The 24,251-nt window shown below is 52.0% G+C and overlaps 1 protein-coding gene across 11 annotated transcripts in view; it reads right to left on the bottom strand.

The window, feature by feature from the left end:
- DLG1 (discs large MAGUK scaffold protein 1) overlaps positions 1 to 21,634 on the bottom strand; it is a 190,919-nt gene extending 169,285 nt beyond the window's left edge. For 4 of the 11 annotated variants that reach the window (XM_053304412.1, XM_053304413.1, XM_053304414.1 and 1 more), the window contains exons 1-3: positions 21,387 to 21,612; positions 20,912 to 21,046; positions 1,226 to 1,392 (exon numbers count right to left, since the gene is read on the bottom strand). In XM_053304412.1, the coding sequence (XP_053160387.1) occupies positions 1,226 to 1,392; positions 20,912 to 21,046; positions 21,387 to 21,405 (321 nt within the window). In that variant the 5' untranslated portion in view covers positions 21,406 to 21,612. Of the gene's footprint in view, positions 1 to 1,225; positions 1,393 to 20,911; positions 21,047 to 21,386 lie in introns of all 11 variants that reach the window. The other 7 variants (XM_053304405.1, XM_053304408.1, XM_053304409.1 and 4 more) reach the window with 4 other exon arrangements.
- Positions 21,635 to 24,251: the final 2,617 nt, after the last annotated feature.

Raw genomic sequence — 24,251 nt, 5'->3', positions numbered from 1 at the left:
CAAGCCATCAACACCTGGGCTATACCTGTTATCAGATACACTGCAGGAATAATAGACTGGACCCAGGCTGAGCTAGAGACGCTGGATCGTAAGACCAGGAAAATCATGACCATCAATCATGCTCTGCACCCCCGCAGTGATGTCGATAGGCTATACCTTCCTCGCAGCTCAGGGGGAAGAGGAATGCTGCAAGTCCATCAAACAGTAGAGGAGGAGAAAAGAGGCCTTGAAGAGTATATCAAGGACAGTGAAGAAGATGCACTTAAGATGGTCAAGAACGAGAAACTATTCAACACCAATGAAAGAAAGCAGGCCTACAAGAAAGAACAAGTCAAGAACCGAGCAGAAAAATGGAGAAATAAGCCCCTGCATAGTCAATATTTGCACAATATAAGTGGAAAATCAGACATCACCAAGACCTGGCAATGGCTTAAGAATGGCAACTTGTAGAAAGAAACAGAGGGTTTAATACTGGCTGCACAAGAACAGGCACTAAGAACAAATGCAATGAGAGCAAAAGTGGAAAAATCAACAACAAACAGCAAGTGTCACCTTTGTAAAGAAGCAGATGAAACAGTGGACCACCTAATCAGCTGTTGTAAAAATATCGCACAGACTGACTACAAACAAAGGCATGACAAGGTAGCAGGGATGATACACTGGAACATCTGCAAAAAATACAAGCTACTTGTAGCCAAGAATTGGTGGGACCATAACATTGAAAAAGTTGAAGAAAACGAAGAAGCAAAAATATTATGGGACTTCCGACTACAAACAGACAAACATCTGCCACACAATACACCAGATATAACTGTAGTCGAGAAGAAAGAAAACGAGTTAAAATAATCGACATAGCAATACCAGGGGATAGCAGAATAGAAGAAAAAGAAATAGAAAAAAATCACCAAATACAAAGATCTACAAATTGAAATTGAAAGGCTGTGGCAGAAAAAGACCCAAATCATCCCAGTGGTCATTGGTGCCCTGGGTGCAGTTCCAAAAGACCTTGAAGAGCACCTCAACACTATCGGGGCCACAGAAATCACCATCAGCCAATTACAAAAAGCAGCTTTACTGGGAACAGCCTATATTCTGCGACGATATCTATAACCATTGACAATAAAATTCTGGCATCCCAGGTCCATGGGAAAGACTCGATATCTGGATAAAACAAACCAGTCAATAACACCTGTCTGACTGTGTAACCAAGAAATAATAATAATACCTCTGTGGCGGGACTAAGGCTGCTCGGCAGCGTTTCGGACGTCACCGTTGTGCTGGGAAGGCTGGAGAAATCCCACGGGTTCACTGGCTGCACATACTCGATTGGCTTGGAGCGATCAACACTTTTGGGATTATCAAGTAAAGTCACTTCATAGAATTCCTGAATATCTGCAGACAAAGAGATGATATGTCAGCAGCCTGCTTTCTGATGGGGGTACAGCAAGCCAGCCTGGCTTCCGCTGCAATCCTTCTGGCATCTCCTATCAGAATCAAGCTGCATTTCTGGAGAACGCACAAGGGCCAGTTGTGCACCTAGGGCAGGACTGGCAGACCCTGGAGACCAAGGACTGCTTCAGGACTCACCATGAACCATGGCACTCTCACCGGGGGTGGGGCACCTTTGAGGTGTCGGTGAGGGACCAGAGAAAAATGAGGCTGCAGCCTCACACGATCAACCCCTAACCACCAAAGTGTGTTGGGCTCAAGAAGAAACCGCAGTCCTCATCCCAAGTGCCATCAGCCGGGTCACAAGGGCAAAGGGATGCAAGGAAGGCACTCTCAAGGGGCTGCTCCTTCCTCAGAGCCTCAAAGCAGCCAGAAACTCTGTGTCTCCCAAAAGTGGCAGCAGACATTTTTATACGGACTGGCTTTAAGCAGTCACCATGAGTGGAGCATTTCATGAGTGTTAACTAGCATTGATGGTTAACCAACAGGTATGTGTCCCAAACCCTTTGGATAAAGCAGCCTATAAATTGATTCCCCCACACTCTGGTCCAGCTGTTTCTAGGGCTTCTCATTCGTCTCTATTTGTTCGGTTCATAATATACCTTTTACAGAATCCCAAAGGTAATCTTGTCAGCAGCTGCAAGGCAAGACACACTCAAAACGTGGGGTATTCTTGATTAGAAAGTTGTTGGTTATAACCCGTCCTTTCAACACAGAAGGCTGCCTTCCCTGTCCTCAAAAGGCTCACAACCAGAACACAAACACAGACTACTATAAACCCAAGGGAGAGCCCAGCAGCTGCAGCCACCACTGGATGTGAGAGCTGCAGAGAGACCCTTCCGAAATATCCAAGGGCTGCCATGTGAAACGGAAGGAAACTCGAAAGATCTCTTTGCAAACCGGCCTTCGCCAGGTCTTCTTTACATATGGAAGCCTCGCCTAAGGATGTGCTTTTTGTTACTTATGCCTAATGCCCTGCTCCTGGAAGTGGCTGGCAAAAGTTCCACATGCTCGGGAGTCTCTGGCCAACACTGTCTCACTGGAATTCCCTGCTGCCCATGCTACACCTTGTACGGTTGACCAGGGTCCCTCGGCTCTCGAGATTGTCCTCTCTGCTGATGCTGGAGGAGGAGAGAAGTGTGCCAGCTGAGAATGGGTACTTTATCCCAGCTGGGCCATTTACCCGACCAAAGGAACCCTCTGGTCCTAGGCTGTAGCCAGGCTGAGGATGAGAAGTGGGATTCTCTTCTCCCCTAATCTCTCTTTTATTGCTAACAAAAAAGAATTTCACCAAAGCAGAATGCAGTCACTGACATGCAGTCAAGACACACACCTGGTTGAGGTTCAATTCCAAAAAGACAGAAAAGCCTCAGAATAGCCTGCCCTCTCCTCCGAAGGCTTGCTCACCAGCTTTCCAAGCTGGCCTCTCCCGCCCTAGATGTTTCCGGGCGAAATGAGTAGCCACTCAAGAGGTTGTCCTCCTGCCCCCAGAACACGGTTCCAGGCCCCAGGTGGAAGGCTCCTTTCCCTGCTCCCAGCAGTTCAAAACAAACCAGAAGCCACGGTGGAGGACCTCACTGTCAAGCCCCAAGCCCGGCCTTGTTGTGACCAAGAGGGGAAGGCCAGGCGCACGGTGCACAACCACAGCGGCTCTGGCTCTCTTGCTGTTCTCGGCAAAAACAGGGCTGCAAATAGACAGCACCAAAGGGGCTTTCCTCAGCCAGGATGGCTCTGCCAGGCTCTTTTGCCAATTTAAGATCAGACACCCACCCAAAACGGAGTGCTGCCCATAAGAGCAAGGATGAAGAAGAAGAGCAAAAAACACTCTCTGGGCACTCGGGAGAAATGAGAGGAAGGGCTGCTAGGGCTGCTCCGCCCCCTCCCTCCGCAGGGACGACTTGGGAATTCCTAGAGGCAGAGGCCCATGGACCCCTTGCGCCCTTGCCCGGGGCTCTCAGGGCAGCCGACAGCCTGTGAGAGAAGTGCCAAGACCCCGGTCCAAGCACTTGTAGGGAAAGCTGAGAGGTAGCGTCAAGGGGAGAGGAGAGCGGATGCTCTGGCGCCCCTTCCTGCTTTGGCAGCACGCATCTCAAAAATCCCGCATGCCACCAGCATGCATATGGTGCCTTGCATTTGCATGATGGTGTTGCTGACCCTAAACCGGGGTGGGGGGGACGCCGGCTGGCTAGGTGCAGCAGCAGACAGCAGGGAAGGTGAGCATGCCGGGTGCAGCGAGGGGTGCAACCCAGCTCCACAAGAAGTGCCAGGTGGCCGGCCGGCCCCATCCTGGCTGGACTACACCCCTGCCCTTTTGAGTTTCGGGGTGCATGCGATAGCAAGCAGCATCAAATTAAGAGCATAATAGGTATTGACATCTGTAAATCTCTAAGGGGGTTGTTTTTATTTTAGATTAAGAATTTATTTCTCAACACATTTATAAATGTGTTGCATCAATCAATTTCACTTAGAGAGAAATGTTCTTAATGGGAACACATTGAATGAATTATCTGAAGAACAAAAGATCTAATCAAGAATTAGTATAACAAGGCAGGCAGAAAAAGGGGGCAGTTGACCTTGAATCAATAAGTATGGAAGATAGAAAAGGTCCACTGAAAATTCTGCTTAAGGTCATGGAAAGAAATGTTTTAGATCATTCCATCAGAAACAAAGTGAGAGATTAATGAAAGGATGGATAATTCAGAAAGGTAGTTTGCAGGCATAGATATAATCAAGGCATCGGTGGCAAAACAGGCACAATATACTGAAGTTGTTCTAAATTCCCCAAAGATTAATGAAAGGATTGATTATGTTGACTCAGGAGTCAAATGCTTACAGACTGCTTTTGAGCAGGATCAAGTAAAGTTTCAAGCGGATGAAGATAGAACAGGGGGACTGGAGCACAAAGCTAAGAAATGCAACATCCAAGCCAGAATGCTGGAAAAAGCAGGAGGAGATAACTTGGTATGTTTCTTGGAAGATCCCATTGCTTCCATCTTGGGATCTGACTTTGCTGATTGAGTTGTTTTAGAAAAAGCACACAGAACAAATCCAAACCGCCGCACAGAGCAGCTGTGCTCTAGGACTTTGTAGCTCTCCTCACCCCACCCCCCACCCCAGCCCCTGCTTTATTGCTCAGTGGCAGCCACCCCCTGCCCAACACTCGCTCGCCCGCCCGCCCCCTCCCCACTTCCCTTCTCTATCTGCAAATGGAATCCCCACTGCCCAATCCCCACGGTGCTTCTTCTCTGTTACCTCCGATTGGCAAAGCACTGTGTGGGCGGGGCTTGCCACGTACAACTTTAGCGTATTAGATATATAGATACTAGCTGGGCTGGGCGCACAGCACCTGCCCCTCTAGTTCTCTTCTCTGCTTTCCTCTCCCCCGTCCCCACTGGCCTGCTCCTTCTCTTCTCTCCCGCCACTTTCCTTTCCCTCTCCCAGAAACTCGCTCGCGAACTCTCGCAAGAGGTGCCACGCATGGGATTAGCGACGGGTATGCCTGAGAGAGAAAGAGAGAGAGCAGTAGCTAAACAAAAGACATTTCCAAGAGATGTTCTAATCTGTTTTCAAAACCCAAATCTCAAAGACACAATTATGAGTATCACCTTGGGTGGGACCCAGGCAACAACAGAAGGGCAAGATTCCAAAATAATTTATACAACACTACAAAAGAGGCCACGTCACTTCAGTTACCACCATGGGAGGACAAGGAGGATGGTGGCGGAAAGGGCGTTCTGGAGGCCCAAAGAGAGGAGAGATGGTCTTGTGGCAGCAAGCATGACTTGTCCCCTTAGCCAAGCAGGGTCCAATGTGGTTGCAAAAGAAAAGGGAGACTTGAGGTGTGAGCACTGGAAGATATCCCCCTTAGGAGATGGAGCTACTTGGGAAGAGCAGAAGGTTCCAAGATCCCTCCCTGGCAGCATCTCCAAGATAGGGCTGAGACTCCTGCCTGCAACCTTGGAGAAGCCGCTGCCAGTCTGTGTACACAATACTGAGCTAGATGGACCAAGGGTCTGACTCAGTATAGGGCAGCTTCCTATGTTCCACTCCGCTCTGCCATCCAGATCCATCCACTGCGGCCCACTCAGACCTGCTCCAGTCGAGAGTGTGGGGCGGGGGGGGGCTGCAAGGGTGGCTCAGATGGGGCAGCCTGCAGCTGCTGCCAGCCCTGGCCACCAACAAGTGTGAAGCCCAGGCTGTGCGGCTGGTGTACTGCCAGGAGCCATAAGCCTCCCTCCCTCCCTCCCTCCTGAGACCACGTCATAGCACTGAGTGAAGAAAGACAATCAAGGCTTTGGCAGGAGAGCGGCATGGAGTCCTCTCTCCCAGATGCTGCTCCGGGGAGCATCCTGCTGCTGGGCCACGCAGGCGATGGCGAGTCGAGAGCGGCTCCTGGGCTCCATGGGGGGCTGTGCTCAGGGGGGCACCGGAGGCGGCACAGCAGCGTGGGCATCCGAGGTCCCCTGCTATGGGGAGGGCAGCCATTCCTTGCCCAGGACATGGGTACAGCGGGGCGCTGCTGCTGGCTGCTGCTTGCCCTTGGGACAGTCCAGAGGGAGTGTTGGCTTGTTCTGTTTTTGACCAGGCCTGGGAGAGCCCAAGGGTGCAGGGTGGGATTTGAGGCTACTGCCCTCCCGAAAGCGGAAGAGTCTTAGGCGGCCTCCTGGGACTGATTTCCTCCCGGCTCCTGCCCAGAGCACATGCGCATTCACAAAACGTGTGTGCCTCAGACTTCCTGCACACATGCAGCTCTCCAGATGTGGCTGAAATATAGTTTCCATCACCCCCACACAATTGAGTAAAGCAACCCCTGGAGAGCTGCCGGGGGTGTGTGTTTCTGCCATGGCAGAGATAACAGAGTTTAAAGAAGGGATCTCCTCTCCATTGCTGTGGGACCGAGCAAGCTCATACCACCATTCACTTAGAGGAGCTCCATGCACACACTTTCATGAAATAATGTGCTTCATCCATGTGGTGTTTTGGCAAGTATAGGGTTAAGCAAGTTGTTTTGTTGTGGTGGAGAGTTTGGCATCTGGAGAGCTGTCAATCAAATGTTCAATTAGAGGGAGGACTGACCTGACCGTTGGGACCAAACCATCAGAGAGGGTGGGGGGGGTGCATGGGGAGAGGGACTCAGGGAAGCATCTGAGGAGGATTCAGACAGAGAAAAAGTCAGCGTTCTGTTTAAGCTGGGTTAAGAAGAAAGGGCCTGAAGGGGACTTTCTTGGCACACGTGGTACATAACCTACTCTGGGGAAGAACTACCGCAATGTCTGGCTCTGGCTCAGTGGAGGGCTGTCCTTGTGCTATAACCAAAAGAAACACAACCTGCAAGCAGAAATGCCCTACAGCTTTGAAGCGTACAGACAAACAAACCTCAGTAAAAACCACCTGTTTAATAGCAATAGCACTTACATTTATATACCGCTCTATAGCCGGAGCTCTCGAAGCAGTTTACAATGATTTTTAGCATATTGCCCCCAACATTCTGGGTACTCATTTTACCGACCTCGGAAGGATGGAAGGCTGAGTCAACCTTGAGCCCCTGGTCAGGATCGAACTTGTAACCTTCTGGTTACAGGGCGGCAGTTTTACCACTGCGCCACCAGGGGCTCTTTATTCTATCTGTTTCTGGAGTGACCAGCCTCTAAAGAGTGAACCCTTGTCTTGACTAACAGGCTGGTGAACTCCAGGGCTCAGCCAATCAGCACACCAGGTGGGTGGGACCTAGAGAGCCGTTGCCGGGAAGAGGGGAGTTCATTGTTAGAGGAGAAGCTAGGCTGGAGGTGCCAAGAAGGACATGTGGCCATAGAGGTTGGTGCAGGAGGATAACTGCAAAGCCTGGGAAGACAGAATTACAGGAAGCTTGAAGTCTCATCAGGGGTTTGGTGAGTTCAAGGAAAAGGGATGTTTAGTTTAGGGAAATGTTTGTTTAGTCAGACTTTGCATTAGGGGTGTTATATTTATTTCGTGTGTGTGCTCTGCATATTCTGGATACTGTTCTATTATAGTTTACCTACAATGTAATTGAAAGCTTTTTCAGCTTTTTAATTTTATACTGTTTTAATTTTATACTTTTTAAATTTTATACTTTTTAAATTTTATACTGTTTTTAAATTGTTAAACTGTTTAAATTTTATACTGTTTTTAAATTGTTAAACTGTTTTAACCTTTTATATTTGTTTTAATTGTTTTTATGTCCTTGTTAACCGCCCAGAGACGAAAGTTTGGGCAGTATATAAATTAAATAAACAAACAAACAAACAAACACTAGCCTGTGCTCTATACACCGAGGGTGTTGCAAAAGCCCCATTAACATTTAAGCGTGCATTAAGACAAACTATTTTTGTAATCCTACTAAGTATTCTTAACTGTATCTAAAAGCTGAGAAAGCCTCAGATGGAAGCAGTCTGTAGTAATTGAATAAGTCTGGGTTTTTTTTTTAGCTCTTTTCTTTTTACAAGTCTCTCCGAGTTGGTTTTTAAATCAGGAAAGGGGTGGTGGTGAAGTGGGATTTCTCTGGTGCAAACACGTCCTCAAACTTTCAGCAGCTATCAGTTTTCTCACCATGTGTAGGCTTGCATGAGGAAGATTTTTGTACTTGTCCAAAAACTAAATTAAGAGTGCTTTTTCTGGATTATCCTACCCCAAGCCCAGAGAATTTCTGTAGACAAAAGGGGTGGTGGTGGCAGCATTTTGAACCTATCGGTAATACAGGATAGTTTTAGGAGAAGCCCAGCCAGGCAGCTCAGCAGGGATGATTCAGCACTTCTTTCCTTCACGTGAGCTTGCTCTGAGACAAAGGCTTTAATCCGCTACAGTTTCAAACTCCAGTCTGAGTGAATTTCTGTCATCCACCATACCTATGCTTGCGCTAAGCTATGCAAACCAATTTCCATGTGCTCAATACAGAGGCTTGAAGGGAACTTTAAAGTGGTGGTGAGTGTAAAGTCTAATCAAAGTCTTCAGGAACCTTTACAAATCATAAACAAAATTGAAACATAATCTCCTAATGGCCCTGGGACGTGACAGTCCACCTTGCGGCAAAGGAAGGCAGTGTGTTCAGAGAGCCCAGGCTGCTTTAGGCAAGCAGCGCTTGGCAGTGGCACTGTTCAGAGAGCTCTCTGCATCCAGACTGGGTTCTAGAGAGCTCTCCTAAGTTTCCTTCTCATGGGAATGATCTGCGATTGTGCCTTTGGAATCTCCACTCTCCAAGTCTTTTTTCCTTTGGGATTTCTAGCCAGGAGATCCTACCTAGTTTTTCTCTCAGCTCATTCAAGTTTGCTTTCCTGAAACCCAGGGTACACATCTGACTTCCAGGTTTTTCCCGTCCGCTTGATATCATGAATTCCATGATGGCCGGTTCACCTTCCCTCAGGCCCCCCGCCCTTTCATTTCCTCAACCAGTTCTTCCCAGTTTGTGAGGAGCAGGTCTAGGAGAGCCAACTCCCTTCTACTTACTGAAATATGAAGCTGTCAGCAAGGGAGGCCAAGAACTTCATGGACCTCCCACTTCTAGCAGAGTTGGACTGCCACTATCATGACATCTACTGGAAGACCACCATCCCTACTAATGCCTGTCTCTTTGAAAAGTGGAACTCTAAGGAAAAAATCATTCTTCTCTCAACCATGTTTACTCCAGTGAATGGAGAGGGGTAGTGGAAAAAGTTTCTATAAAATCTTTGGGGGAGGGAGTAATAGAAAGATTGCCAGCGACACCAGAAATAAGGCCACCCCTTCTTTCCACATTCCTGATTCAGCTAGACCTATAGACGATGACCCTTTAACCTTAGGTCCTAAAACCCACATTTTCCAAAGATGCTTATGTGAAAATGTTATGTTGAGGTCTTGAACTCTGTCCATGCTATAAGGCCAGACAGATGCTGTATTAGTAAATCTAACCTAATCTATTTCAGTGCACTAGGAACTATCTAAGTAAACTACTATTTCTCTCGAGTTCTTGTCTTTAAATCCTTCTTATGACAATAGCCTTGTGAGCACAAACCCACAGCGTGCTGTAATTTCTCGACTGGAGCCTTGCACAACAGTTTCCTGACACAGCTTATAGCTCATTGAAATACTGGAGGGTGAGAGAACACCAATAACCCAAGAAGCTCTCTCCTCCTTGTATTCTGTAGACGATACAGCAAGCAAGAGATAACCACCATTAAATGGGAGCCAGAGGTTTAAAGGAGGAAAATAAATCTAACAATAAAAAAGTGTACTCAGTACATATTCCAGAGGCTAGACCAGGGGTGGGCAAACTTGGCTCTCCAGATATTGCTGAATTACAACTCCCATCTTGCTCAGCCACAATAAATTGTGGCCCAGGATGCTGGGAGTTGTAGTCCAAAATCAACTGGAGGGCCAGGTTTGCCCACCCCAGGCTAGATCCTAGGTCAACAGCTTTTGCAAGGCAGCCCTTTGTGCCTTTCTTTCTGTGCTGTCTAAAGATACTAGTAAGCGGCAGTACACTGTCCTTGCACTTTGTGTATGCTCACAGAGGCTCTGCCCCGTGCACAGCATTTGAAATGAATTGCTTTGAAGACAGCAGGAAAAGAAAGAGACAGATACCAGCAAGTGTGATTAGGTATGTTGTCACTTTATTAAAGCCACATTAAAAACTTAGTAACCTAATACCAGTATGGAGGGAGTATCTATAATTCCCTCTTAAGAGTGGCTAACACGATGGCATTGGTAAGTACCTGCAGCACAGCTGACACTAGCCCTCTCAACCCAATTCATAGCGTTTTGAGTAGCCCATCCATTTCCCTTCTGGAGGGGTGGGGAGGAAGAATACATGCAGTAACTTTTCTCAGTATGAATTAAGTAGAAAATCTACTGATTCTTTCGTGCAGGAAGGGGATCCCAATGAGAGGTATTAGTACCCCTAGGGGAACTCAGAGCCCTACTGCTCATAATCAGGCTTACTGAAATTAATGGGACAAGTTGACTTCAAAGGGAGTATGGTAAAGGTAAAGTGTGCCGTCAAGTCGATTTTGACTCCTGGCAGCCACAGAACCCTGTGGTTTTCTTTGGTAGAATACAGGAGGGGTTTGCCATTGCCTCCCCCCACACAGTGTGAGATTATGCCTTTCAACAACTTCCTATATCGCTGCTGCCTAATATAGTATCAGCGGGGATTCGATCCGGCAACCTTCTGCTTTTCCCTGCTCTGCCACTTAAGGTGGTTCAATGGGAGGACTCATGAATAACTTAGTATGGATGGAAGCCAATGAGGAGAGTTGCCCATCTCATAACTGTAACATTTAAGAGAGAGAGGCGGGGGGGCGGAGAAAGAGTTTGCGCCCCCCCCTCTCTCTCTCTAATATAAAGCTGCTTGGGCTTCACTGACTGACTCACTGACCAAGCATAAAACTCTCAGACCAAACTACAAAAGACAGCAACATGCCGTTTTCACGGGTAGGTTTCAGACCTTGCCCAGACTACCAAAGACAAAAGTTCAAAACCCCAGAAAACTGTATAAATGCCCTGGAAAATGCGGGAAAACTCTCCAATTGGACAGCATCGGTCATGAGACCTTATAAAACGAGACAAAGACAAGAGTCACAGTGAGATAAAAAAAATGATAAAATGCTTGCATGCTGCACAACTTTTTACTAGCATACACACACAAATATGCACACACAGACAGAAAATTTCTATGGAATTCCTGAGCTGAAGGATCATGAAACAAGGATTACACTTGTTTTTAAAAAGCTTGGGAACTCTTGCTTTAGTGAAGAGCACTGCTGGGTCTTGCAAAAATTACCCTATTTACCCAAATAAAACACTCTGAATTTAAGACAGCCCCCTTAAAAAAAAATAGAGAGAGGTTATACCTCAATGCTCCCAAAAGGAACAGGGCTTTGAATTTAAGACTGCCCCCTAATTTCTAACACCAAAGAACTTAGAATAAAACTTAGAATTTGCAAAGGAAACGGGGTGGCAGGGTACTTCCTCCTTGGTCCCTACGTCACCGGAAGTACACAACATGCCTGCACGGGTCGGCGGATGCACATCACGCTCACGAGCACACCTGTTGGGGCACGGGTGCAGCGTGGGTGCGCTGACGCGTTGGGCACTTAAGAACATAAGAACAGCCCTGCTGGGTCAGGCCCAAGGAAGCCCATCTAGTCCAGCATCCTGTTTCACACAGTGGCCCACCAGATGCCCCTAGGGAGTTCACAGGCAAGGGGTGAGGGCGTGCCCTCTCTCCTGCTGTTACTCCCCTGCAACTGGTACTCAGAGGCATCCTGCCTTTGAGGCTGGAGTTCGCCTGTAGCCCTCCGACTAGTAGCCGATAATAGACCTCTCCTCCATAAAGTGATCCAAACCCCTCTTGAAGCCATCCAGGTTGTTGGCTGTCACCACATCTTGTGGCAGAGAATTCCACAAGTGGATTATGCATTGTTCATGGGATGACCCCTGGTCCCAGTGTTATGGAAGAGGGAGAAGAATTTCTCTCTATCCACTTTCTCCACACCACGCATGATTTTATAGACCTCTATCATGTCTCCCTGCAGTCATCTTTTTTTTTCTAAACTAAATAGCCCCAGGTGTTGTAGCCTTGCCTCCTAAGGAAGGTGCTCCAGGGCCCTGATGATCTTGGTTGCCCTCTTCTGCACCTTCTCCAGTTCCACAATATCATTCTTAAGATACGGTGTCCAGAACTGTATGGAGTACTTCAAATGTGGCCGCACCATCGTTTTGTATAAAGGCATTATAATATTAGCAGTTTTATGTCCAATCCCCTTCCTAATGATCCCTAGCATGGAATTGGCCTTTTTCAAAGCTGCTGCGCACTGAGTCGACACTTCCAACGAGCTGTCCACCACGACCCAAAGATCTCTCTCCTGGTTAGTCACCGACAGCTCAGATCCCATCAGCATATATGTGAAGTTGGTGTTTTTTGTACCAACGTGCATCACTTTACACTTGCTAACACTGAACCGCATTTGCCACTTTGTTGCTCACTCCTGCAGTTTGGAGAGATCCTTTTGGAGCTCCTCACAATCTGTTTTGGATTTCACTACCCGGAAGAGTTTGGTGTCATCTGCAAATTTGGCCACCTCGCTGCTTACCCCTGCTTCTAGATCATTTATGAATACATTAAAAAGCACCGGTCCCAGTACTGATCCCTGGGGGACCCCACTTCTTACTTCCCTCCATTGTGAAAACTCTCCATTGATACCTACCCTCTGTTTCCTGTCTTTCTACCAGTTAGCAATCCACACATGAATCTGTCCCATAATCCAATTACTGCTAAGTTTCCTCAAGAGTCGCTGATGAGGAACGTTGTCAAAAGCTTTTTGGAAGTCCAGGTAGACTATGTCAACACGATCACCTTGATCCACACACTTGTTGACACTCCAAAGAACTCCAAAAGGTTGGTGAGGCAAGATTTACTTCTGCGGAAGCGAGGGGCATAGCAAGGTTGGAGGGGGCCCAGAGACAAGATATTAAAATGGGCCCCTCGCTGATATACACACACAAACACACTTCACAATATATATTGCACTCACGCTCACATCCCCATTATGAATACGGTGAATATCTAGTTCACATTGAATCTAGTTTTTTTACTCTCTGCTCCTGGCAATCTCTAAGAGACTCAACATAATTCATAGGGGGTGCAACATGGGCGCGTGGGGAGTCATGTGATGTGCGTCAGGGGGGCCCTTCAAGGCAGTGGGGCCCCAAGACAACTGCCTCCCCTTGCCTAATGGTAGTTACGCCCCAGCAGGGCCTGTTCTTCTATGTACTTTACAATTTTACGAGCTGAGCCCGCAGAAAGCATCTGTGCGCTCCTTGGGGCCGGCTGTTCCCCCCTCCCTCCTCTCTCCCTCCAGCCCCACAATCTCTTGCCCTCCCCCCTTCCATTCCTCCCCCCTCCCTACCACCACCTGTAGAGAGCTGCGGCAGGCGGCCAAAAAGGACCCCTCCGCCGCCATTCCTACTCCCGGGCAGCGAACAGGTAAGCTCCACCGCCCGTTTCCCTCCCACCCCGGCCTCCAAACGGTGCCAGGGCTGCGCCCCGTCACTCGTTTCCCTCCCGTCCCAGGCTGCAATAGCCGTAGGGGCTTTGCCCCCACCGCCCATTCCGCACTCACCCCCTCCGGTGCTGCCCAAGCCAGGGCCAGTTCGTCCCACTGCCTCCCGCCTCCCCGCAGCCCAGGCTGCAGCTGCGACGGCCACAATTGCAGCCGGGCTAGGCCTGCTGCCACCACCGCCTCCTCACAGCAGCCGGGACAACCAGGTGCATCCGACAGCCAACCGGAGCTCAGCCAATCAGGTGCCTCCTTCGCCGGCACGCATAGCCTTGCCACATCCCAACGCTGGCTGGCTAAGAGAATCCTCTATAATAAAAGGCTAAGTGTGCGCCCGTGTCAAATGCCTGGCGTGTGTCCGTGTCTCCCTCGGCTGTTCTGGGCATGCGCGGAGCGCATGCCCAGAACACGCCGAGGGAGACACGACCGCCAGCACCAGGCAGCCGTGTTGGGTGGTTGTTTGCCCGGCTGCGGAAAGGCCAGAAGCGGCAGCTGCGAAGTTGGGGAAGCCAGGGAAGAGGCGGCGGAGCCATGGCTGAGGCCTGGGCGCACTGCCGAAGCCGGGGGGAAGAGGCGGCGGGGGAAGCCGGCCGAGGTGGTGGTGGAGCCACCGCCGAGGCCTGGCGGCACCGCCGAAACCAGGTGGGGGGGAGACTTTGGGGCCCTTGCCCGGCCGGGGAGACAGGCCGCGGCATGGAGGCTGGCAGCAGCGGAAGGGGGAATGGCGGCGGGGGGCCCGGAGCGCACAACTCTACTAGCGCCCGTTATTTAACGGGCCTCAAATCACTAGTTAATTATAAAGATCCTTGAGGATTCTTTCCATCAGTTTCCCTGGAACAGACATTAAGCTAACTGGCTTGTTATTTCCCAGATCAACCCTGGATCCCTTTTTGAAAATCGGTGTTACACTTGCTACTCTCCAGTCCTCTGGTACAGAGCCTGATTGCAAGGGAAAGTTATATATTTTAGCAAGGAGGCCAGCAATTTCACATTTGGGTTCTTTGAGGACTCTTGCATGGATGCCATCTGGCCCTGGCAATTTGTTAGTTTTTAGTCTTTCCAGACAGTTTAGAACATCATCCCTTGTCACTTTTATCTGACTCAGCTCTCTAGCCTCCATCCCTAAAAAGCCTGGTTCAGGAACAGGTATATGCTTAATATCCTCTGCCGTGAAGACAGATGCAAAGAACTCATTTAGCTTCTCTACAACCTCCATATCTTCCTTAAGAATACCTTTCACTCCCTCATTGTCTAATGGTCCAACTGTCTCCCTGGCAGGTTTTCTGCTTCTGATGTATTTAAAGAAGTTTTCGTTATTCCCCTTGATACTTTTAGCTAGATGTTCCTCAAACTTTCTTTTTGCCTCCCTTATTGTTGCCTTGCATTTCTTTTGCCAGAGTTTGTATTCCTTTCTGTTCTCTTTGTTTGGACAGGCCTTCCAATTTCAGATGGAAGTCTTCTTCCCTTTTATGGCTTCCTTGACAGTACCTGTTAGCCATGCTGGCATCCTCCTGGACTTAGTGGTACCTTTCCTCCTTTTGGGTATACAATCTCACTGGGATTCTAGTACTGTGGTTTTGAGTAAACTCCATGCACTCTGGAGCGAAATGACTCTCCTGATTTTCTCTTTCAGCTTTCTTGTTACCATACTCATTTTGGAGAAGTTTCTTCTTCTGAAATTCAAAGTGTCTGTGTTAGACTTCTTTGGTGATTCTCTCCCCGCATGTATGCTGAATTTGATGGCACTGTTGTCACTGTTCCCTAATGGGTCGATGACACTGACATCATGCACCGATCCTGGGTGCCACTCAGAATTAAGTCCAAGGTTGCCTTCTCTCTGGTTGGTTCCAAGACCAACTGTTCTAGGGAACAGTCATTCAGCGTATCTAGAAATTTGACCTCTTTGTCATGACCTGACTGAATTTACCCAGTCTATGTGTGGGTAATTGAAGTCACCCATTATTACTGCCCTGCCTCTTTCTGACGCCTCCCTGATTTCCTCCTGCAACTCCCAGTCACTGTCAGCGTTTTGATCAGTAGGGTGATAGTACGTCCCCAGTAGCACGTTCCCTTCCGTCTCATCCACGCATTGAAACCCCTCAGCTCTGCCTGTCTAACTGTACCTGTGCGTGGAACAGGTAGCATTTCTGAGAATGCGACCTGGGGGGTCCTGGACTTTAGTACACTACCTATCAGCCTATATTTGGCTTCCAGGACCTCCCGATTACATTTCCCCACATCATTGGAGCCAACCTGCATCACAACAGCTGTCTCCTCCCCAGCACTGCCTAAGAGCCCATCTAAACGCTACGTGATGACCGCAACCTTTGCACCAGGCAGGCAAGGCACCGTGCAGTCAACATGCGGGTAACAAACCCATCTCTCCACACCTCTAACGATCAAATCACCACTACAAGGAGGCGCCCACCTCCCAGAGGAGTATCCCCCTCTGGGAGTATCCCCTGTGCGAGAGGATATAGGCTTATCTTCCCATGAAGGGGTCCCTTCTAAAGGAGCATTTCCTAACTTTCTCTCTTCATGCTGGTATTGTTGGCTGTTTACAGTATTTAGAGATAGTTTATTAGAAAGACAGGTCTCAGCTGTAATGGTCAGCTATGTAACTGTCCAAACAGCCTTTCTCAAGAATATGAGGGAGGGATTTGTACTTATGTTTTTTTCTCCACCAGGCTCCTTGTTATCACCAGGGCTTGTTGCAGGCTACCCCACACAAGTTTCCCGCTAAACTCCCACAAAACTCCAACATCCTGTTTGCTATCCCTGTCCGCTATGCTCTGTCCGCTATGCTCTCGGGCCTTCATCCTCTTATGTATTTATTCATTATTTATTTCATTTATAAACTGCCCCATCCAGAGGCTCTGGGCGGTGTACAACTTTTTAAAAAGACATAAAGCCCACAATTCAAACACAATGCTAAAAACAATATAAAAACAATTCAAAAATGATTAAAACCATCTAAAACCAATTATATTACTTTAAAAAACAACAGCACTAGAGAGTAGAGTAGTCTTCCAATTGAGACACAGGATGGGATTCAAAGGAATGTCAAAGGAATGTGGGGCCTCCCCCAGCCCTAGCTGACTCCACCCCCTCCAGGCAGGGACAAACTAAAACACTGGAGTTTGCTTGCCCTGGCAAATCACACACACACAAACACACACAGACACACAAATAGAGACTAGGACATATCCCTTAAAGAGAAACCAGCCCCTCAGTATCTCTCCTCCTCCTGTCAGTTAGTTTGAAAGGGGGAAAGGCTAGATGTTGTTCTGCTTGGAAAAGCTTGCTCATCTCCTCAAGCTGCATCTGCTCTTCACAGAATAGGCTGCCTACGCTGCCACCCAAACATTCCCTTTGCAAATGGAGCACCGGCGGGGGGGGGGGGGGAGCAGAGGAACGGGTAAGTAAACTCTCCCCTGCTCTTGAAGTCAAACCCCCGCACCTTTGAACCGGCAGACCCACCAGTCATTCAAACCGGTTCCATGCACATCCTTAACAGGGAGGTCATAAGAACAGCCTCGCTGCTGGATCAGGCCCAAGACCCATCTAGTCCAGCATCCTGTTATACACAGAGGCCCACCTGATGCCACTGGGAAGCCCACAGGCTGGAGCTGAGGACATGCCTCCTGCTGTTACTTCCCTGTAACTGGTAATGAGAGGCATCGTGCCTGTGAGGCTGGAGGTGGCCCACAGCCCTCCAACTAGTAGCCGTTGACAGATTTCTCCTCCATTAGGTTATCCAAACCCCTCTTATAGCCATCCTGGTTGTTGGTTGTCACCACATCTTGTGTCAGAGAATTCCACAAGTTGATTATGAGTTGTGTGAAAAAGTACTTAGGAGCATTTTTCACAATGGTACTGTGAAAAAGTACTTCCTTTTGTTGCTTCTAAATTTCCTGGCAATCAATTCATCATCCCATTCATCTATCTTCATTACCAGCTGTTGGTGCTCCATGAATTCCTGTAAAGCTGAGGAATCAAAGTTATCTGGCCACACAGGCCATTTAAGTCAAAGTCATCTATTTGGTGGGTCACGCTGGAGAAAAAATTAAATCAGCCAAGACAAACGAGAAGTAGGAAGGCAGAAGCTGCCTATTGGACTGAGGAGGTTCCTGGGTTTGAGGAAGGCAAGCTCTGAAGTTGCTTGAGAAGCAGAACATTCTGTCTACTGAACCACTGCCATGCTTGTGTGATCAGTCACCTCCAAAGGAACTTAGAACAGATAAAACCATGTTATGCTTGCCCTTTAAAATACTGATCAGATCTCTCTGATCTCTCTCAAGACAATGCAGCATTTGATGAGCAGCTTGGCCAACTCTTTTCAAAGACAAACAGTGCCCTTTGCGCCAATGGATGCGGTTCCAGTATTAAGTAGTAAGCTGGCAATGATAATTCAAATAAATACCTGGATTCTGTTGTTGCCATTATTCCACAGAAAGACCCAGACGTGTAATTTGAGCTTTTAACAGATTGCAAACAGAATCTGCCTACATAGGGTGCCAGAAAAAACAACATTTGCATTTTACAAGAGACGCAAATGTGTTTCTTCTGTGCTGGAGGAAGACTGTGAGCAAGAAGCAGTGTCTGCACACCCAGCGCTCATCTCTGCTCACAAGAGCTCACCTTGCCCCAAGGCCTGCATCAATCACCAGTAACGTGTGCCTGGGCCTGGGCTCCCCCAAGGAGAGACAAGCCAGAGCGGCAGCTTCTACTTAAGAAGACGATAAATATTTCTATACCGCTTTTCAACAGAAGTTCCCAAAGAGGCTTACATAGATACAAATAAATAAATAAAGTGTCTGCCTGTCCCCAAAGGGCTCACAATCTAAAAAAGAAATGTAAGGCAGACACCAGCAACAGCCACTGGAGGGAAGCTGTGCTGGGGCTGGGAAGGCCGTCCTACCTGGCACTACTGCCACATCAGCTGCTTCCTCCACCATAAAGGAACACATTTTAAGGCATCTCCAATTGCTGATACCAGAGGCTGAAGTGCGTACAACAACTTTCCAGGGCTGAAAGTGCCTCTAAAACAGGCTTGCACAACATATGGCCCGCAGGCCACATGCGGCCCGTGAGGCCTTTTTTCTTGGCCCTCAGGGCTACACCTCCCCTTCCTCCCCCTGCTGCAAACCTCCTTTAAACTCCCCCCCACAAATTCCAACCGCTGAACGGCCGAGGAAATGGCCACGCGTGTGTGTGTGTGTCCTTCTACCCCCTCCCCTCCCTCCCTGGCGGCGGCAGCAGCAAATAGCAGAGCAACGCTGGAACCTGGTGTTTCAGCCTGCGTCGCTTCCCAACCGCGTCTGCAAGGTACTCACACCTGCAGTTAAGAGACTTAACTGCGCAGGCGCACCTTGCATTTGGGAAGCAACACGGGGCCAAACACCAGGCCCCAGTGTCGCTCTGCTATCTGCTGCTGCGCGCGGCCGCCCGGGGGGGGGGGCGCGGGAGAGAAGGACACACATGACATCCACCCCGTAGCCATCCCCCTCAGCGGCTTGAATCGGGGGCGAGAAAAATGGTGCCGGTGATGAGGTGGGAAGAGGACGCAGGTGGCGGCCGGTGGCCGTACCCTACGAGGGAGCCTGGCGGTGGTAGGCCCTGGCCGAGGGGGCGAGCACAAATGGCAGGCAGGGAGGGAGCCCAGCTGGGAAGAGAAAGCATTGCCAGGAAGGGAGGAGGACGAGCACCTCCGGAATGACAGTGAGCGGACTCTCTCTCGCCCCTTCCCTCCCTAAGGCTGCTCCATTCTCTCCCTCTCTCCCTCTCCCCCCCAAGACTGCCCCATTTTGGGAGAGGTGGAAAGGAAGAACAATACATTTTATTATGTATTTTGTACAGATTGCATTGTATATATTTTATTAAAAAATTTTAATTCAATTTATTTTATTTTTATTTTTATTAATTCTTGCCCGGCCAGAACATCAAAAGTTAAATTTTAATTAAACTCATTTTACTTAATTTCAGTTTAATTTGATTTAATTAATTGATTGATATTAGGTGTTAATTTAATAATCAGTACCCTAAAAATTGACTTTGGCCCCCATGAGCCATGTCACGGTCAGTTTCAGCCCACCAGGTCATTTGAGTTGTGCAGGCCTACTCAGAATGTAGCGTAGGTTATTTGAGGACCAGAGCTAAATGTTAAGAGCACACATCTACTGCATGGCATTGGTGGCAGATGTGTGGGTGTGTGGGATACGATGGATAATGTCACAGTGCATCAGGCAGAAATCCATCAAGTGAATCTGTACCTGTTCAACTTCCACCTGGACATCCCTCCACAACCTTGCCATTGAGCTGAAAAAGCAAGGCAAATTATGGGTGCATTGACCCTAATTTATAAAGTCAGGACAGTATACAAGACTGTACGAAATCTTTACTGTTACATGGGGGGCAAAGGTTAAGGTGACCAACTTAACTTGCCATTTCTAGGCTTCTTAGAACACGAGCAAAAACTGTATGCACCTCAAATCTCATGTAAAATCAATGGTAGTTACACTGAAATATGTAAAGGGGGCGGGGGGGGAGAGACAAAGCACCCTAATTTGAATATTTTCAAACGTGGCAATAGCATGCACTTCCCTGCCACGGTCTAGTTTAAAAAGATGAGGCACTGAAAACTGTTGTTACAGTCACGCTACTTTTAGCCGGAAAAGAGTGCTGTGCGTGAGGTCCTGGGTGCAGCCAGCCATTCTGCCTAAAGTGAGACGCCTGAGAAGGACCTAGTTGTCTGCATCCAATCGCGGAGTCACAACTTAGTCCGACGAAAAGATGCCTTTTCCGAAACGGAGAACTTTCCCGTTTCCTGCAACCAGCTCCTCCTAATATCAGAGCTTTCTGAACATGTTCTGAAGAACGCCCTACAACGGCCGGGTCTTTCTGTGCAGCCAGAAAAAGGTCGCCAAGTACAGCCTGGCCCCCCAAGAGTTCCGGGGCGGCTAACACGAGAGGCGCCAGCGTCACACAGGCAGCGAGAGAGCCGGCTAAGACCACGACGGCCTCAAGGCCGGATCTCCCGGGACAGTCTCGGCTTCAGGCCTCACCCCAGCGGGCTCCAGGGCTGCTCCTCAGCATCCCCTGGCAAGGGGCGGCAGGGGTCGGTCCCAAGACCAAAAGGCCTAGAAAAGGGCCCCCCCCTCAAGCGGCAGGGCCTTCTCCCCAGAAGCCGCCCTTTGGCCTCGTGGGGGGGGGGGGCCTTGCAGCCCACGCAGCTCAGAGCCTCCTCCCGGCCCCCTCCCTGTAAGCGGCCCCCTCCCCCCCTCCCTCCCCCGGGCTCCCTTGAGCATCGTCGGCAGACAGCCCAGCTTAGGAACGCCCCAGAGCCACGGCCAAGCCCAGAGCCGCTCCGGGGGCCGCCGGGGCTTCCTGCGGGGCTGCTCCGTGACACGTACCGATCAGCGCCTGGAAGAGGCTGCTCTGGAAGATGCCGATGACCCGCTCGACGGAGCCGCGCAGCTGCTGCCGGTCCTCCAGCTGGCCGAGCTTGGCGCGGTAGTCCTCCAGGAGGCCCAGGGCGCGCTGGGTGTCTGCGGGAGGGAGGAAGGGAGGCAGCCCGCTGGGGGCAGGCAGGCAGGCAGGCAGGCGGAGCCCCCGCCCCCTCCCCGGGGCAGGAGCCTCCTCGGGGCAGAGACCCCGGCGCCGCCTGCCCCGGCCAAGGGGCGGCACTGCGCGCAGACCGGGCAGCGCCCAGCCGGACCCCCGTGGGGACCCTCGCCCGCCCGCCCGCCCGCCCGCCTCCCCCCTCCCCCTGCGGGGGCGCCCGCCACGACTCCCGGCTCCGCCTGGCGCGCGGGGTGGGGGGGGGGGTCGGGCTCCCGCTCCGGCCTGGAGAACTTTCCGGCGGGGGGAGGAGCAGCCGCCGCTCACCTTGTTTCCTGACGGGCATGGCGGGGGGGGCCCTCGCCTGCCCGGGCTGCGGCAGCCGCCTCCGCCGCCTCCTCCTCCTCCTCGGGCGGCGTCCGGGGGTCGCCCCTTCCCTCCTCCCTTCCTTCCCCCTCCCGCTCGCTCCCTCTCTCTCCCCCCTCAGGAGGAAACTCCAAACTTTCCAGGCAAGATGGCGGCGGGGGAGGGGAGGACGGAGCGCCCCAGCCACGCCACGCCCCTCCCATCGCGACCCGCCCGCTAGCCAATAGCGGGGGGGCGCGGCCTTCCCCGGCGGGGCGGGCCCAGGTGCGCGGCGAGGGGCGGGGCCCGAGGAGGGGAGGAGGGCGGCCGGCCGGCTGCAGGGCGGAGCCACCAGCGCCCAAGCCCCGCCCCTCGCCTCCCCGCCGCGCGACGGAGGGGCTCCCTCCCTCCCCCCTCCCTCCCCCGCCCCGCCCCGGCGGCGCCCTGCAGGGCAAGGGGCGCAGGGAGATGCGCAAGGCAGGCAGGCAGGCAGGCAGGCCGGCCGGGGGACCATCCCTTCGCCGCAGGGCTTCTGGGTGCTCCTGCAAGCTTAGCTGGTTGGGGTCCTTCTCACCCCCTTCCAAGCGACAACCTCGCCTCTCTTTCCAGCGGGCGGAGAATAATGGCAGGGCGGCTGTTGCTTGCAGGGTCCCCAGCAGGCAACCCACCTTCAACTGGCCGGAGGCTCTGGGAGCAGAGGGAGCTGCCATCTACGGAGTCAGGCCCTGCTGGGTCCATCTCGCTCAGGAGTGTCTACACAGGCTGGCAGCGGCCTCTCCGCGGTTGCAGGCAGGAATCTCTCCCAGCCCTGTCTTGGAGTGGGTGTGGGCTAGAGAGCTCTCTTCTCCCGGGGCCCTAATTACAATTCCCAAGATGCTTTGCAGGAAGCCATGACAGTCCAACAGGTAAAACACCAACCTGCAGTTGTACAAGCACCTCTTTCCCGGGCGGAGGGCTGCTTGCTTCGCTCCCCTCACGGGGGGTGCTGCTGCCGAGGGTCTCTGTGGCTGCAAAGAGGCCGGCACGGAACATCGGCCAGGAGAATCCAAGCCCCACTGCTGGAGGCCGCCTCAGGCTGGACACGGAAAGGGCCAACAGCAGCTGGGGGGGGGGAGGAGCACCTCCCTGCTGACTTCTCCAAGCCAGGCCCTTGACCCCCCCCCGCCCCCCGCGGGACAGACGCGCCTTGCTCTGGCACTCAAGTGCCTCTGGACTCAGCTGGGGCCCCGCCGGGACACCAAGCAGCACCCGGGGGTGGGGGTGGGGGTGGGGGGGCACGAGTGGGAAGCAGAAGCCGTTCTGCCCCGGAGGCAGAACCGCTGGCCTCCCTCCCTCCCTCCCTCTGCCTTGTGGGGCAAAGTTACCTTTTCATCAGGATCCTCCCAGCATGCCTTGCCACCCAAGGGGTGTGCTGACATTAGGGGGGGGGAGGAGGAGGGTGCTGGAGGGGTTGTCTGGGAGCCCTTGAGCGGCCCCAGATGCTTTTGTGGAGAAAGACCTCTTGTCGCCTCCTGCCAGCTGCCCACCCCAGGCAGCCCCCCATGTTCCCAGGAGTGACACGGGGCTTCTCTTGCTGGCTGTGCAAACATGGTGTCTCCCGGGGGGGGGAGAGAAGGGGGTCGTTCGGGAGGCCTGCTGAGGAGTGTGCCGAGGGGGGGGGGGACAACAGGCCCTGGCAGCACCGCTCTGCTGCTCTCCCCCTCTGCTCCCCCCACCACCTCGGGAGGATCACAAGCCCAAAGGGAAGGGGGCAGGAGGAGGGCTGGGGGGGGTCAGGGGAGGAGAGCAGCAGTGCCCGCAGGGGAGGCTGGCACCAGGCAAGCCGGGGGGGGCATTCGCAGAAGCCGTGGGCAGGCCATCTTCCGCCAAGCCCCCACCTTCAGCAGCTGCCTCCCCCTCCTCACCCGGGGGAGGCTTCCTTCCATCCCTGGCGGCAGCATCTCCAGCAAGGAAGAGCAGGAAAGGACTTCCGCCTGCAGTCTGGGAGAGGAGCTGCTGCTGCTGCTGGCAGGCGGTGAAAACAGGAAGCAGGGCCTTCCGGGGGGGGGGGCAGGGGGGCAGTCCTGACCCCTTGCGCCCTGGTCGGCCTCCTCCAGCCCACCTCCTGGGGGCCGCCCTGCTGCTGCTCAAGAGCCCGCCAAGGAAGGGCTGCCAGTGGAGAGGCCGGGCTTGGCCCAGCTGCTCCAAGGCACCAGGGCTGCCTTGAGGGGCGCTCAAGGAGAACCCCGGCCGGCCAGCGGCCCTGCCTCTGGAGGGGACTGCAGCCCCAGCCAAAGCAGGCCGGACGCCTCCTCCCAAAGCCGAGGGGCGACCAGCCCCCTGTCCTGGACCAGCTTCCGTGTGTCCCCCCCCCCCCGGCCTGTGCCACACAGCTAACGGCCAAGCGCCCCACACCACCCTACCAGTGGCCGGGCAGCTACACGGGGCCCCTTCACCGCCAGCAGAGGGGCACATTCCTCTCCCCAGCGCCCGCCCCTTCGGCAGCCGGTGGCAACTTGCTTCTTGGTACAGGGGGGAGGGGGAGGATTCCGTTGGGGGGCCAATCCTGCCCGGGCTGGGCTGAGGTGGGTGCTGCGGGAGGTGAGACTGAGGTCCCCCCGGTTCGTTCGATGGTCCCATGGAGGCCCCCTTGACAGGCCTGGCCCAGACCCTCCTCTTCCTCTGTGGGTCCAGGTGTTGTGGGCCGCACAGCCTTGCTCTGGCCTTTCAAGCTGAACGGGCCGCGGTGGGGGGGGGTCTGTAGCCACGGACTACTGGCCACTGGCTGGCTAAGGCTGGGATGGTGGCGACTGACTGCTGCCTCCGGAGGGGTGATGGACTTCCCAAACTGGGCCAGCCCTGCAGGTG

This window comes from Hemicordylus capensis, chromosome 3 (assembly GCF_027244095.1).
Source record: "Hemicordylus capensis ecotype Gifberg chromosome 3, rHemCap1.1.pri, whole genome shotgun sequence".
NCBI lineage: Eukaryota > Metazoa > Chordata > Lepidosauria > Squamata > Cordylidae > Hemicordylus > Hemicordylus capensis.
This window is presented reverse-complemented; position numbering and strand designations above follow the sequence as displayed.